This window comes from Protopterus annectens, chromosome 12.part0, assembly GCF_019279795.1.
Source record: "Protopterus annectens isolate FY-2018-M chromosome 12.part0, PAN1.0, whole genome shotgun sequence".
In the NCBI taxonomy this organism is placed as follows: Eukaryota; Metazoa; Chordata; order Ceratodontiformes; family Protopteridae; genus Protopterus; species Protopterus annectens.
The window spans coordinates 122,438,765-122,453,764 of NC_056746.1; the positions used below are offsets into that span (position 1 = coordinate 122,438,765).

Below are 15,000 nucleotides of genomic sequence, written 5' to 3' on the forward strand. Positions count from 1 at the left end.
TTTTTTTTTTTTTTTTTTTTTTTTTTTTTTTTTTTTTTTTTTTTTTTTTTTTTTTTTTTTTTTTTTTTTTTTTTTTTTTTTTTTTTTTTTTTTTTTTTTTTTTTTTTTTTTTTTTTTTTTTTTTTTTTTTTTTTTTTTTTTTTTTTTTTTTTTTTTTTTTTTTTTTTTTTTTTTTTTTTTTTTTGGATGGCCCTGGTGCAGCTTTTGCATTTTCCCCCAAACTGTTTGATTCTTGCTTTTTTAAAATTGCATTTCCTTGGCTTTTTCCCCCTGCTGCGTTTCTCCCACATCCCAAAGACATGCAGTAGGTGATTGACAAATTGGAGGGGGAGTCATGGGGGCAGATGATCCCCAGCAATAACAAAAACTGAAAAAAAAAATATATATATATATATATATATATATATATATATATATATTTGTGTGTGTGTTATATATATATATATATATATATATGGGTTCACTTTAGAAGCCTTAAAAAAGTCTAACTGCAAAATTTTTGTTTTTTAACTTTTTTAAAAGTGACCATTTTTGTTTTGGTTTAATTTTATTTACAGTAGTATATTTTATTCCCTCCCTCGCTGGTACGTGTGTGTGTGAGGCCTGTGTGCTTTTAGTTTATTGTTTTAAGTTACTTCTGTAACTTTTGGTTAATTTTGACTATGGCTGACCAGCCTAAGTCATTTTTCTAAATGCTCGAGTGTGGCCATAGCTCTCACCGGCTGATGGCCACACTCGGTGTTAAGTGTCTTGGGGTTGAACACCTCACATCTGGCTGTTCCATTTGTGCAGGGTTCAACCCCAGGGCACTGAGGGAGCGGAGGTCCAAGCTGGTCCTGGCGGTCTTTACCGCGGACTCGGCTCCGACCCCGCTCCTTCGGGGACTCCTGCGGCTGCAGCTGTTCCCCTGTAGCACCCCCTCCTGCTCCTGGGACTCAAACTCCCGCTTCAGGACAGGAGAGGGATGCATCTAAAAGGACCGGAGGAGAAGCACCCAAGCGGGCCGAGACCTCTGTTTCGGCCCGCCAGCCAAGCGGCTTCTCCCGGCCTCAGTTGGAGGCGGTCTCCTCCTTCTCGGCTCGGTCACCTGTGTGCTTCTCACCGGTCCTGAGGAGGAGGAGACCCGATCTCCGGCGCAGGCTATCGAGGAGGCATTCCAGGCCTACCTCGGTAGCCTCGCCGAGATCTACCCATAGCCTTCGATGCTGATCTGGACCGATGATGCGAAGGTTCATCCAGGCCCAGATGCAGATGGGAGTGTTTGCCTCCCCTCGGGGAGCTCAACACCCTTTTCAAGCCTATTGCTCCTTCTCGACCCGCTTCCGGGTTCGGAGCAGCTGGAGCCGAGCAGCCGAGCCGGGGAGGTCGGATCCGATAGTACTGGGCATGCCGGATCCGACCATGCCCTCGAGTGCGCCGGACCCGATCTCGGAGCCTGGATCCGAGCTTCGGATCCGGGGATCAGTGCTCCTTCGGCGCCGCGTCTGTGTCGGAGCGCACTGTCCCCTTCGGATCCGAGTGCTTCGGCGCCGGCCTCGATCCACTCTTCGATCCGAGGGGAGCCGATTGTCGGATCCTTTGGTCGAGGTCGGCTCCTTCGCTTTTGATGTAGTGGAGAGGGCTCTGTTGAGGGTCTCCGGACCCCGGCACTTGCCGGCTCGTCCCGCCCCCTCTGCACTGGGCCAGGCTTCCACCATCCGGCCCCTGGGACAGCCCGCTTGTGCCCCAAGTTGCTCCTATGGAGCAAATTGCTGCCGTAGGACTCCTCTGACAGCCCCCAGAGGAGGCTCCTCGCAAGCATACGCGGCAAAAGGAGGCACATTGACTCCTGAGTCTCTCACTGAAGACACGGACTTGGAGGAAGGAAGGCTCCCCACGGTCACCCCGAGGATGTCTCCTTCGGAGACATCATGGAAATGTTCAGTATCAGGGGTGGTCTGCCCCAAGTCTTCCTCGACGAGTCCGTGTTCTTGGAGGCATTCAAAGCGGGCCCGTCTACCTCTTGGGTGTCCTCTGCCGACCCCTGGTGGACCTTATTACCACCAGGGCGTGGAAGGAACCGACACCGTGGAGCCAATTCCCAAAGACCTGATAAAATCCTTAGCCCGCCTTCTGACAGGACCCATTGGAGCAAGGGGCCTCCTGTAAATGCCATGTTGATGGCGGCGCCACAAAGAGGGAACTGGCTCAGGAGAGTCCCTCAGTCCACCCACCGAGCAAGGAGTCTCGATGATGGACCGCGGGAAGCGGATGTTCAGTTCGGCGACCTTTTCGGTAAGGGCGCTGAACTATTTGGCACATGTTATTCGGATGCAGCGAGACCTTAAGGAGTACGCTGCATCTCTGAGTCCATTTCGAGGAGGACAGAGCTCTGCACTCCACCAAAATGGCCACTCTTAGGTCAGTCACAAATACTTCTGCGGCTACTCTCCCATGCTACGGAGGGCGCCTAGAGCTGCGGGACAGGACTGGTCACTAGACGCCAGGCCTGGCTCCGCCCACTGCGCATTTTTCTGAGCCCTTCAAGGCGCTGCCGCTATAACGCCTTTGATGGTTCTGCTCTGTTTGGCAAGACCGCTCATGAGACGTTGACCCAGAGCGAGAAGGACGGGAAGACGCTGTCTGCCGCCGAATCCGCTTCTCTGCACCCCAGAGGCCCCATTCTAGGAACCAAAAGGGTCAGAAGAAGATGTGGTTCCGAAGTCGCAGCAGTCCCAGCCTGCTCCGGACAACCAGTCCTTCCGTGGCAGAGGAGGACAGGGAGGACGCCACTAGAGGCAGAGGGGCTCCCAGAAACTTCGGGTCCAGGGAACCTTTCTCTGAACGGCCGCGCAGCAGCCCTGAGGGCTGCCCGACTGCTCTACTCTGGAGGCAGTCGGGGACGCTGGGCACCTAGCGGCATGGGAGTCCATAACATCGGACCGCTGGGTTCTCCAAATCATATCCAGGGATATCGCATTCCTTTCCTTCACCTTCCAAAGATGAAGTCCCTCCCAGACGCACCACCCGGTCAAAGGGAGGCCGCTTTAGCAGAAATTGGCCATCTGCTAGAGAAAAGAGCCATCCAGCCCGCTCCCCAGACCAGATCGGATCAGGGTTCTACTCCAGGTTCTTTAGTGCCAAAAAGACGGGGAACTAAGACCAATCCTAGACCTCTCTCTCCTGAATCTGGCAGTCCCCAAAGAAAAATTCCGAATGGTCACTCTACAATCTATTCTCCCCTTCTGGGAGAATGCCACTGGATGTGCTCGATAGATCTCAAGGACGCGTACTACCACATCCTAATGGACAGACGCCCAGGAGGTTTCTCCGCCTCGGCTGGGAGCCAGTCACTACCAGTTCGGGTCCTTCCCTTTGGTCTCACCACAGCCCCCAGGGTGTTTACCAAAGTACTAGCAGTGGTAGCGGCCCACCTGAGGCTTCAGGGTGCAGGTCTTTCCCTACCTGGACGACTGGCTTACCGCCCCAACAAGGCATCTACTTCTCTCGGCGCAGACTCCTTTCTCCATCTTGCTCCATTTCTGGGCATCACAATAAATACAAAGTCCAACCTGGCACCCACTCAGCTCTTAGATTTCATAGGGGCCAGCCTAGACACAAGGAGTTTACGAGCCTTCCTCACTGCGGACAGAGTTCTAAATCTGCAGCTCCAGGTGCGGCCATTCTCCATGCATGTTCTGTCCCAGCGGAGTGGGGCCTGAGGGCGCTAGCGTGCAGGGCTTCGCGGATAGGACTTCTGCGGCTTGCCAGACTCAATATGCGCATTCTACAGTGGACGCCTTAGTACAGTGGTCATACCTTGCTCTCCCATGTATCATCCCATAGCGATCAGCAACGCTTGCAAGCGCTCCCTCTTGTGGTGGCTCCACTCCCCGGATCTCCACCAGGGTCGCCCATTTTTTGCTTCTCCCCGTCTCGCCACGGTCACCACGGACGCCTCCCGCCTGGTGGGGGGCACTTTGCGGGCCGGACAGTCCAAGGCACGGAACGATTGAGAGAGCTTACTGCATATCAATGTTCTAGAGATGAGAGCAGTGCTCTTAGCGTTGCTAGCACTTCAGGACTTTCTTCCCTTGGGAACAATTGCATTCAATCGGACAATATGTCTGTTGTCTGGTACATCAACAAGCAAGGGGGAACAAGGTCTTACCCTCTTTGTCGAGAGGCCATGAGAGTTTGGGAATGGGCAATCTCCACCAATCGCTTTCTCATAGCAACGCACATTCGGTCGGTCCAACATCCTAGCGGACAAGCTCAGTCGCACCATTCTGACCCCTTACGAGTGGTCTCTCAATTGTCAAGTAGGAACGCATATTCGCACGGTGGGGAACCCTTCATGCGATCTTTTGCCTCTCCCTCAAACACCAAGTGCGACAGTTTTTCGCTCTGATACCTCCTCCGGAGGTACCCCAAGAGACGCTCTGGTGCATGCTTGGCCACCCGTCTTCTGTATGCCTATCCACCCTTGCCTCTGATGCTGCAAGTTCTTCAGAAAGCCTCTCGGGTGGGTTGCAGAATGATTCTCATTGCTCCGTTCTGGCCTCGACAGATCTGGTTCCCCTTCCTAAGGTCTCACTCGGTGAATCCTCCTTGGATTCTAGATCCTATTCGGATCTGATATCCCATCCATCCTGCATTCCTCCTCCGAACCTGGACAGCCTGAAGCTGACCGCTTGGCTGCTCCAGTTCCACTCTTGATAAGGACTCCCGGTATCTCTTCACCGTAAAGGCTATTTTGGTGGCGGCTCATAAACCATCCACTAGAAAGGTTTACAAGCAAATGGAAACGTTTCTCTGTGTGGGCGGAGCGGCAAGGCCTAGATCCTTCACGGTTCCTCTCCCGTAGTGCTTGATTTTCTAACCTCTCTCTTTAATGATGGTGCCAGCAGTTCCACAGTCAAAGTTCAACTGGCGGCAATTTCTCACTATCACATTGGTCAAGAGTCTAATCCTCTTATGTCAGCCAAATTGTGCAAAACTTTTCTTAAAGGTACTTTCCTTCTCAGGCCCCCTATTAAGCAAGCAGTTCCTCCTTGGGACCTTTCTTTGGTCCTACAGGCCTTGACCGCTCCCCTTCGAGCCAGCGGCTACAGTGGACCTCAAATTCTTGTCTTACAAGACAGCCTTTTGGTAGCCATTACATCAGCCAAGAGAGTTTCTGAACTTCAAGCTTTATCAGCTAAACCTCCTTACTTGGTTTTTATCCGGACCGTGTCTCCCTCAGGACCAACCGTCCTTCCTTCCTAAAATCGCTTCTGAAGCAAACATCAATCAATCCATTAACCTCCTGTTTTCTTCCCTAAGTATGAAAACAAAGGTGAATATAGGCTACACTCACTAGATGTTCACAGGCAACTAAGATTTTATCTCAACAGGACAGCTGGTCATAGGCAATCCGACCAGCTGTTTATTTCCTTTGCAAAATTCAATTTGGGCAAGCCAATTTCCAAAGTTTCTCTGTCCCGCTGGATTTCACAGTGCATTTTATTGGCTTATCAAGCGTCAGGAAGGCGCGCACCGGAGGGTGTTCATGCCCATTCAACCCGGTCAGTATCTACCTCAGCAGCCTTCAAGGCTAGGATTCCTCTGGATGATATTTGTGCAGCAGCTACATGGGCTTCATCTCATACATTTATTTCTCACTATAAGTTGGATCTTGCATCCAGCGGTAGAGCATCCTTTGGCTCATGGTGCTCGAATATCCTTCCATGATGGCGCCCAAGATTCAGGTAGCTGGGGACTCTGTCCCACAGGTTGGAGGCAAATGAATATTCTACTTTCGATTTAGAAGTTATGTACTCACCATAACGGTCCATCTGAGGTGGTGGATTCATTTGTCTGCAACCATCCCGCCCTCCTATCCCCCTGGCCCTTCAGTTTCCTGCATATTACTTGTTACCCTTTTGAGGGTATTGTTGCTTTGGCAAACTCGATCTGAGGTCATGAGGGTAGAGCAGGGCATTATGGGTGAGGGGAGGAGCTGAGAGCTTGGATCCATAGCTGGAAACTATGCCGGTTCGGATCCGATATCGGATCCATAACCCACAGGTTGCAGACAAATGAATACACCTACTCAGATGGAACGTTATGGTGAGTACATAACTTCTAATTTTACAGCTTGTAATGCTGTTTCCCAGTACCATTCCGTGACGACTGCTGTGTATGTTATAGCACAAGACTAGAGCATAATGACTGTGAAAGTGCATAACAAGTGTTTTACAGCTTGTAAAGCTGTTTCCCAGTACCATTCCGTGACGACTGCTGTGTATGTTATAGCACAAGACTAGAGCATAATGACTGTGAAAGTGCATAACAAGTGTTTTACAGCTTGTAAAGCTGTTCCCCAGTACCATTCTGTGACGCCTGCTGTGTATGTTATATCACAAGACTAGAGCATAATGACTGTGAAAGTGCATAACAAGTGTTTTACAGCTTGTAAAGCTGTTTCCCAGTACCATTCCATGATGCCTGCTGTGTATGTTATAGCACAAGACTAGAGCATAATGACTGTGAAAGTGCATAACAAGTGATCTGAAGTAGGAACTTCATTTGTCAGCAAACTGTGGGATACGGATCCGATCTCGGATCCGAGCCGGCAACTTCTATCATAGCATAGATCCGAGCTCCTAGCTCCTCCCCCTTACCCATAATACCCTGCCTGCCCTAACTGACCTCAGATCTAGTTTGCCGCTCTTCAAGCAACAGCTAGGTTCAGAGCTCTTGGCGTTTTGTGAGGAAAAAAGTTTTGTATTTTTTCTTTCTGAGTGACTGGTTGTGTGTGTGGTAGGTTTACACCTTTTTATATCTTACATACTTTTGATTTATTTTAAGAATATTTCTCCCTCCCCTGCTGGTCGTAGCATGTGTGTGTGACTGAGTGTTAGGGGCCTAGTGAGTGTGCTTTCCTACAGTATGTCGGAGGCCCCTAAGGCAATTTTTTCGAAATGCACCGAGTGTGGTCACAAGCATTCACCGGCTGATGGCCACACTCGGTGCGTTAGGTTCCTTGGGGTTGAACACCTCTCTTCGGGTTGCGCGATTTGCACAGCGTTCAACCCCAGGGCACTCAAGGATCGAAGGTTGAAGCTAGTTCTGGCGGGCCTTCTACCCCCAGACTCTGCTTCGGCCTCCGGTGCTTCGATGCCCGCTAGCCCCCCGGTAGCGGTCACTCCTGCCTCCCTTCCTCCGACCGGGACTCAACCTTCCGCTTCGGCTCTGGAGGATAGGGAGGCCAGGAAAGAGAAGCGGTGGGAGAAGCTCCTTAAGCGGCGGGCCGAGGACTCTTCATCGGCCCCGCCCGCCAAGAGGGCTTCCCCGTCCAAGTCTTCTCGATCTCCTCCTCCTCGGATCCGATCCCCTTGTTTCTCCCCGGGACCCGAGGAGGAGGTGATCCGGTCCCCATCGAGGTCATCAAGGCGACACTCCAGGTCTGCCTCGGTGGCCTCGTCGAGGTCCACTTTTAGCATGTCTGATGCGGATATGGACCGGATGATGAGGAGATTCATCCAGGCCCAGATGCAGATGGGAGTGCTCTTGCCTCCCCCCCCCCTGTGGGGGGGAGCTCGACCCCATTTTTCGCTCCTATAGCTCCTTCTCCGACCCGCATTCTGGGCTCGGAGTGCTCGGAGCCGAGCCACGTTGGATCCGGGGGTAGGTCTGAGCTGACCGTGCTGGGCACGTCGGCTCCGACTATTCCCTCGAGTTTGTCGGATCCGACCTCTGGGAGCCATGGGCCGAGCTTCGGATCCGAGGGATTCGGTGTACTTTCGGCTCCGTCCCGGTCGGAGCACACTGGTCCTTCGGATCTGACATTCTCGGCGCTGGGTCCGATCCCCGCTTCGGATCCGAGTGGGAGTCGGATCTCAGATCCGTCTGAGAGCGGCTTCCCCTCGGCTTTCGCTGCGGTGGAGAGGGCACTGTCGAGTGCTTCCAGGCCTCCGGTCCTGGCTTCGGCTCCCTCCCGCACTCCTTCTCATCTGGTCCTGGCTCCCCTCACCCGGCCCTCAGGGCAGCCTGCCTCAGCGCCTTTAGGAGTTCCAGTGGAACAGGATACAGCCCGTGAGGACTCCTCGGACAGCCCCCCTGAGGAGATTCCCCACAAGGCAAAGTGCAAAAGGAGGCACATGGACTCCCCTGAGAGTCTCACAGAAGATACGGACTTGGATGAAGGGGAAGGCTCCCCTAGATCACCCCCTGAGGATGTCTCCTTTGGAGACATCATGGAAATTCTCAAAATCAGAGGTGGGTAGTCTGCCCCCAAGGCTTCCTCTGACAAGTCCGTATTCCTTGAGGCATTTGAGGCAGGACCATCTACCTCTTGGGTGTCCCCTCCACCCGACCCCCTGGTGGATCTCATATCCTGTAGGGCTTGGAAGGAACTGGACACCGTAGAGCCGATCCCCAAATGCCCAGACAAAATTTTGAGCCCCCCTGCAGAGAGATCACATTGGAGCAGAGGTCCCCACGTGGATGCCATGTTGGTGGCTGCAGCCACCAAGAAAGAGTTGGCTCAGGAGAGCCCCACGGTTCATCCTCCGAGCAAGGAGTCTCGTGCGATGGACCGTCTTGGGAAGTGGGCCTTCAGTTCAGCGACCTTCTCTATGAGGGCCTTGAACTACATGGCACACGTTATTAGGATGCAGCTGGATCTAATTAAGGAATACGCTGCTTCCCCCCCGGGGTCCATGTCGGTAAAAAAAGAAGACTGACAAGTTTAAGGACAGTTTTTCACACACTTTTTCTTCCAGCTCCCATGACTTGGAAAGCATTATTAGAAAATACTGGCCCATAGTATCTACCAATGTTGATCTCAAACAATTTTTTCCCCTGATGCCTAGCTTTGTTAGAAAAAGAGGTAGAAACTTGAAAGATCTGTTTGAGGGGAGAAAAAATATGGGTTATGACATTAATAATCAGAGGCCTGGCACTTTAAAATGCGGTCAATGTAAACAGTGTCAATTTATGTTTGACCAAGACACCATCACCATTTTCTCAAGAAGGTTTAAATACAAGTTTCATCAGCATTTTAATTGTGCAACTAAAGGGGTGGTATACCTGGGTATTTGTACTTTCTGTTCTGGGTTTTATGTTGGTAAAACCGAGAGACAGCTTAGGAGAAGGGTATATGAGCACCAATATGATATTCCTAAATGTAAGGACACCAATGCCTTTTCTAAACACTCCCAGACATGTGAAGGCATGAACCTTAAATTTTTGGTATTGGAGCAGGTGGTGCCAGACCCACGAGGGGGCAACTGGGAGGCTAAATTGGAGACTCGAGAGCTGTTCTGGCAGTTGAAATTGGATGCCTGCACCCCTCCTGGAATGAATGAGGGCCTAAACATTAACAGCATTTTAAAAATGAGAAGAGCACGGTTATAATATGTGACCATCTAGCTCAATTGTGTATAGGTTCCCCTGTTCTTCTTTCACCTTCTTGTTGCTCTTGTTGTTGTTGTTGTTGTTAGGTAGTGTTGTGAAACAGTTAGAAAGCTTCATATTTATTACAATGTCATTGTAAAAAGTTTGATTTATTGTACTGTATAAGGCACTTTGTATGGTGTTATTACCATTATTGACTACATTAAGAAGTATTTCTTACAAAAACACACATGATTTAACCTGAGAAACTGTTTTCCCTTTGTACTACGTTTTTAACACAACAAAATCAACGGTATTAGCTTTTAATTGATGGGTGGAGTTACCATTTAATTGAACTGGTTATTTAAAACTGATGTGTAAAGGATAGCTTTGTTTTTTGCCTTGAAAAAGCCCAGTAATATACTGGGTGAAAGCGCTTGGCTTATCTGTGTTGCTGTTCTATTTAGAGCTGACTACATGTGCTGTTCTGGAATTAAAAGAAATTTGATTTTATTGCCTGCTGTTAAGTTATGTACTCACCATAACGTTCCATCTGAGTAGATATTTTCATTTGTCTGCAACCATCCCCCCCTCCTTCCCCCTGACCGATTTGATCGCTCTTGTGTTATTAGCATATGTTCCCATTGGGACACCTGTTATCTGTTGTGCTATGGGGCAAACTTGATCTGAGGTCAGTTAGGGCAGGCAGGGGATTATGGGTAGGGGGAGGAGCTAGGAGCTCGGATCTCTGCTGATAGAAGTTGCCGGCTCGGATCCGAGATCGGATCTGTATCCCACAGGTTGCAGACAAATGAACATACCTACTCAGATGGAACGTTATGGTGAGTACATAACTTCTTATTTTACAGCTTGTAAAGCTGTTTCCCAGTACCATTCCATGACGCCTGCTGTGTATGTTATAGCACAAGACTAGAGCATAATGACTGTGAAAGTGCATAACAAAACTTGCTGTACACCTCTTTGACAAAAAAAAAAATGCATAACAAGTTTGTTTTTTTCCCAACTTAGGAGCATAATCATCATGCTCTGTCTCCTGCATCAGTATATGTGCATGTGTGTTATTATATATCTGTCGTGTGTGTGTGTGTTTGTATAGTTTTATGGCATTCTGGACAAGAAACAAAAATGTTTTGTCTCTCTTTTATTATGTGTTCATGGATACAAAGATGGAGATACAAAAATCAATACAGAAACACATTGTATATATAGATATGGGTTCCCTCCAGATTGTTGAACAGCCATAACCTCGGACCACATATGGCCAAGACGAAAGCCTTGTTTCTTCACAACATTGAATCATTTGCATGGAGATCGCCATAGGGAAAAATTCACATTCACTTCAATGTATGTGTGATCTTGGAGTTGGTATATTTAAGTAGCGGGTGGTGTGCGAGACGCAGGAGAGCATAGTCTGCTGCAGCAAAAAAAAAGGATTTTTTTTTACGGGTTTGATGTGAAGATGTTTTCGTCTGGGCCATATGCATGTCGATGTTATGGCCATTCGACTATCTGAAGTAGACCCATAGATACATATTTGTACATATATGTATGTATTTATGTTTGTCTAATACCTGTATGGTTATGTGTGTGTTTGTGTTTTTTATATATATATAGTGTGTAGAAATGTATACATATGTGTATTTTTGGAGCTAAAAACGCAGTTTTTCAGAAAGTACTGTTTTTTTGTGCTTTTGGAGACTTCTTAACAAAAGCTTGTCATATATGTAATTCTTTTTGACAGAGGGACTGTTCTGGCTTACGTCTTCTTGGCACTTTACATCTTAATTTCTGATTATTCTAGGAACATTATAGTTGAAGAATAATAAAAACTAAGAAAATAATTTCTGTGTCTGCTTGGAAGTAATTTTGTTATTTTTTTTTAGCTTCTTTTTGGAGAAAAACATGTTTGCCTTCTTCTTGAATATTCTTCGGCAAAAATCTGGGCGTTATGTCTGTGTGCAGCTGCTTCAGACCCTGAATATTTTATTTGAGAACATCAGCCATGAAACATCCCTTTGTAAGTGCAGTTTTATTTCTGTTCATGTATCCTGCATAACCTAATTGAATAGCCTCAGGAACATTATTTGTTATACATTTTTTTCTCTTTACGATACCCCTAAGTATATTTGTGTGTTTGATTTCTTAAAGACTTTCTGTGATGACTGAAGAAAAGCCACCCCTTGATCTGCATTTAGTCTAGAAGTGTATTTACTTCTAATTTGTAGATGCAAATGTAAGTCTGCATGAGCAGGATTGCCAACCAACAAGGAGGACTGTGGGGGCTGCTCTTCCTCATTCACATGCTCTTTTACTACTTTATAGTCAACTACCTGCAATGGGCTGTTTTATAAGGACATATTGCATCCATCTGGATTTTTTTCTAATATTTCAAAATCTAAAGTAACATTGTTTATGTACAGATCATCCCTTAATTAGTAATTACATTCTTCCGTGTTGCAGACCTAATTGTATTGATGAAGAAGTTTGTCATTTTTAATAACTAGACTGCAGAAGCAAGCATTAGGACTACTTGGCAGATATAACTTTCGCAGGCTTCCTTAAATCTTTCCCCTTTCCATAATGCACTGGGAGTGCCCTGTCTTCACAGATATTCTTTGCTTCACCTTTATTAGACAATATGCTGCCATTTGAATTTTTGCCATTTAACAACATTTTTCTAAGTAAAATTAATTTATTTTGTTTTCTTTGTCTTTCCTACTTTGCTAGATCTCTGGGAGTTATAACATTGTTTTTTAAATTATGCTTTTATGTTGTCTGTTGTTAGGGCCTAGGCCCTTTCCTCACAATATCAGGGCCAGATTTTCACAAGTCATCCTGCAGATGTCCCTGCGATAGAACAGTACCACCTGCTGATGGGCGCATGTGATCGTTCCACTTGAGCATATCACATTTACAAGTGGGAGCGTACCTCTCGAGTGTATCTAATTACAAGTGGGAGCATACCTCTCAAAAGTATCTAATTACAAGTGAGAGTGTACCTCTCGAGTGTATCTAATTACAAGTGGGAGCATACTTCTCAAAAGTATCTAATTACAAGTGGGAGCGTACCTCTCGAGTATATCTCATTGCAAGTAGAGCATACCTCTCGAGTGCATCTCATTATAAGCAAAAGCGTACCTCTCGATTCCTCTCGAGTGCATCTCATTATAAGCAGGAGTGTACCTCTTGGGTGTATCTAATTACAAGTGGGCGCATACCTCTCGAGTGCATCTCATTATAAGCAAAAGCGTACCTCTCGAGCGTATGTCATTTCAAGTGGGAGCACACCTCTCGAGTGCATCTCATTATAAGCAGGGTCTTGCCTCTCAAGTGTATCTCATTACAAGTGGGAGCATACCTCTCGAGTGCATCTCATTATAAGCAGGCGCGTACCTCTTGAGCGTATCTAATTGCAAGTGGGAGCATACCTCTTGAGTGTATCTCATTACAAGTGGGAGCGTACCTCTTGAGCGTATCTAATTACAAGTGGGACCGTACCTCTTGAGCGTATGTCATTTCAAGTGGGAGCGTACCTCTCGAGCGTATGTCATTTCTAGTAGGAACATACCTCTCGAGCGAATATCATTACAAATGAGAGCATACTTTGCGAGCATACCTCATTACAAGTGGGAGTGTTCTTGCCAAGCATATCTCATAACAAGTGGGGGAATACCTGTTGAGCGTATCTCATTACAAGTGGGGAAGTACTTCTTGCATGTATCTCATTACAAGTGGAGTGTACCTCTCAAGCATATTTCATTACAAGTGGAAGCGTACCTCTCGAGTGCATCTCATTATAAGCAGGAGTTTACCTCTCAAGTGTATCTCTTTACAAGTAGGAGCGTACCTCTCGAGTGTATCTAATTACAATTGGGAGCATACCTCTCAAGTGCATCTCATTATAAGTGGGGAGCATACCTCTTGAGTGCATTTCATTATAAATGGGAGTGTACCTCTCGAGTGTATCTTATTACAAGTGGGAGCATACCAGTCAAGTATATCTCATCACACGTGGGAGCGTACCTCTCAAGTGTATCTCATTACACATGGGAGCAAATCTCTCAAGTGCATCTCATTATAAGTGGGAGGGCACCTCTCGAGTGTATCTCATTACAAGTGGGAACGTACTCTTTGAGTGTATTTCATTACATGTAGGAGCATACCTCTCGAGGGCATCTCATTATAAGTGGGAGTGTACCTCTCGAGTGTATCTAATTACAAGTGGGAGCATACCTCTCAAGTGTATCTCATTACAAGTGGGAGCATACCTCTCAAGTGCATTTCATTATAAATGGGAGTGTACCTCTCAAGTGTATCTCATTACAAGTGGGAGCGTACCTCTTAAGTGCATTTCATTATAAATGGGAGTGTACGTCTAGAGTATATCTCATCACATGTGGGAGCAATCCTCTCGAGTGCATTTCATTATAAATGGGAGTGTACCTCTCGAGTGTATTTTATTACAAGTGGGAGCATACCTCTCGAGTATATCTCATCACACATAGGAGCGTAACTCTCGAGTGTATCTCATTACACATGGGAGCAAATCTCTCAAGTGCATCTCATTATAAGTTTGAGGGCACCTCTCGAGTGTATCTCATTACACGTAGGAGCATACCTCTCTAGTGTATCTCATTACAAGTGGGAGCGTACCTCTCGAGTATATCTCATCGCACATGGGAGCATACCTCTCGAGTGTATCTAATTACAAGTGGGAGCATACCTCTCGAGTGTATCTAATTACAAGTGGGAGCATACCTCTCGAGTGTATCTAATTGCAAGTGGGAGCATACCTCTCGAGTGTATCTGATTACAAGTGGGAGCGTACCTCTCGAGTGTATCTCATTACAAGTGGGGGCATACCTCTCGAGTGTATCTCATCACACGTAGGAGCGTAACTCTCGAGTGTATCTCATTACACATGGGAGCAAATCTCTCAAGTGCATCTCATTATAAGTTTGAGGGCACCTCTCGAGTGTATCTCATTACACGTAGGAGCATACCTCTTGAGTGCATCTCATTATAAGTGGGAGCGTACCTCTCGAGTATATCTCATCGCACATGGGAGCATACCTCTCGAGTGTATCTCATTACAAGTGGGAGCATACCTCTCGAGTGTATCTCATTACAAGTGGGAGCATACCTCTCGAGTGTATCTCATTACAAGTGGGGGCATACCTCTCGAGTGTATCTCATTACAAGTGGGAGCATGCCTCTTGAGTGTATCTCATCACACGTAGGAGCGTAACTCTCGAGTGTATCTCATTACACATGGGAGCAAATCTCTCAAGTGCATCTCATTATAAGTTTGAGGGCACCTCTCGAGTGTATCTCATTACACGTAGGAGCATACCTCTCGAGTGTATCTCATTACAAGTGGGAGCGTACCTCTCGAGTATATCTCATCGCACATGGGAGCATACCTCTCGAGTGTATCTCATTACAAGTGGGAGCATACCTCTCGAGTGTATCTCATTACAAGTGGGAGCATACCTCTCAAAAGTATCTCATTACAAGTGGGAGCGTACCTTTTGAATGTATCTCATTACAAGTGGGAGCGTACCTCTTGAGCATATATTATTACAAGTCAAGTTTCCCATTTTGGTCTTAAAAAGTCCA

At 47.2% G+C, this 15,000-nt stretch overlaps 1 protein-coding gene across 1 annotated transcript in view; it reads left to right on the forward strand.

Annotated features, from left to right (window-relative positions):
* The window catches only part of CLEC16A (C-type lectin domain containing 16A), a gene marked incomplete in the record, with an annotated part of 3,039,290 nt that overhangs the window by 261,236 nt on the left and 2,763,054 nt on the right, over window positions 1-15,000 (forward strand). Inside the window, 1 exon segment of the mRNA XM_044089149.1 lies at window positions 11,265-11,398. Coding sequence (XP_043945084.1) covers window positions 11,265-11,398 — 134 coding nt within the window.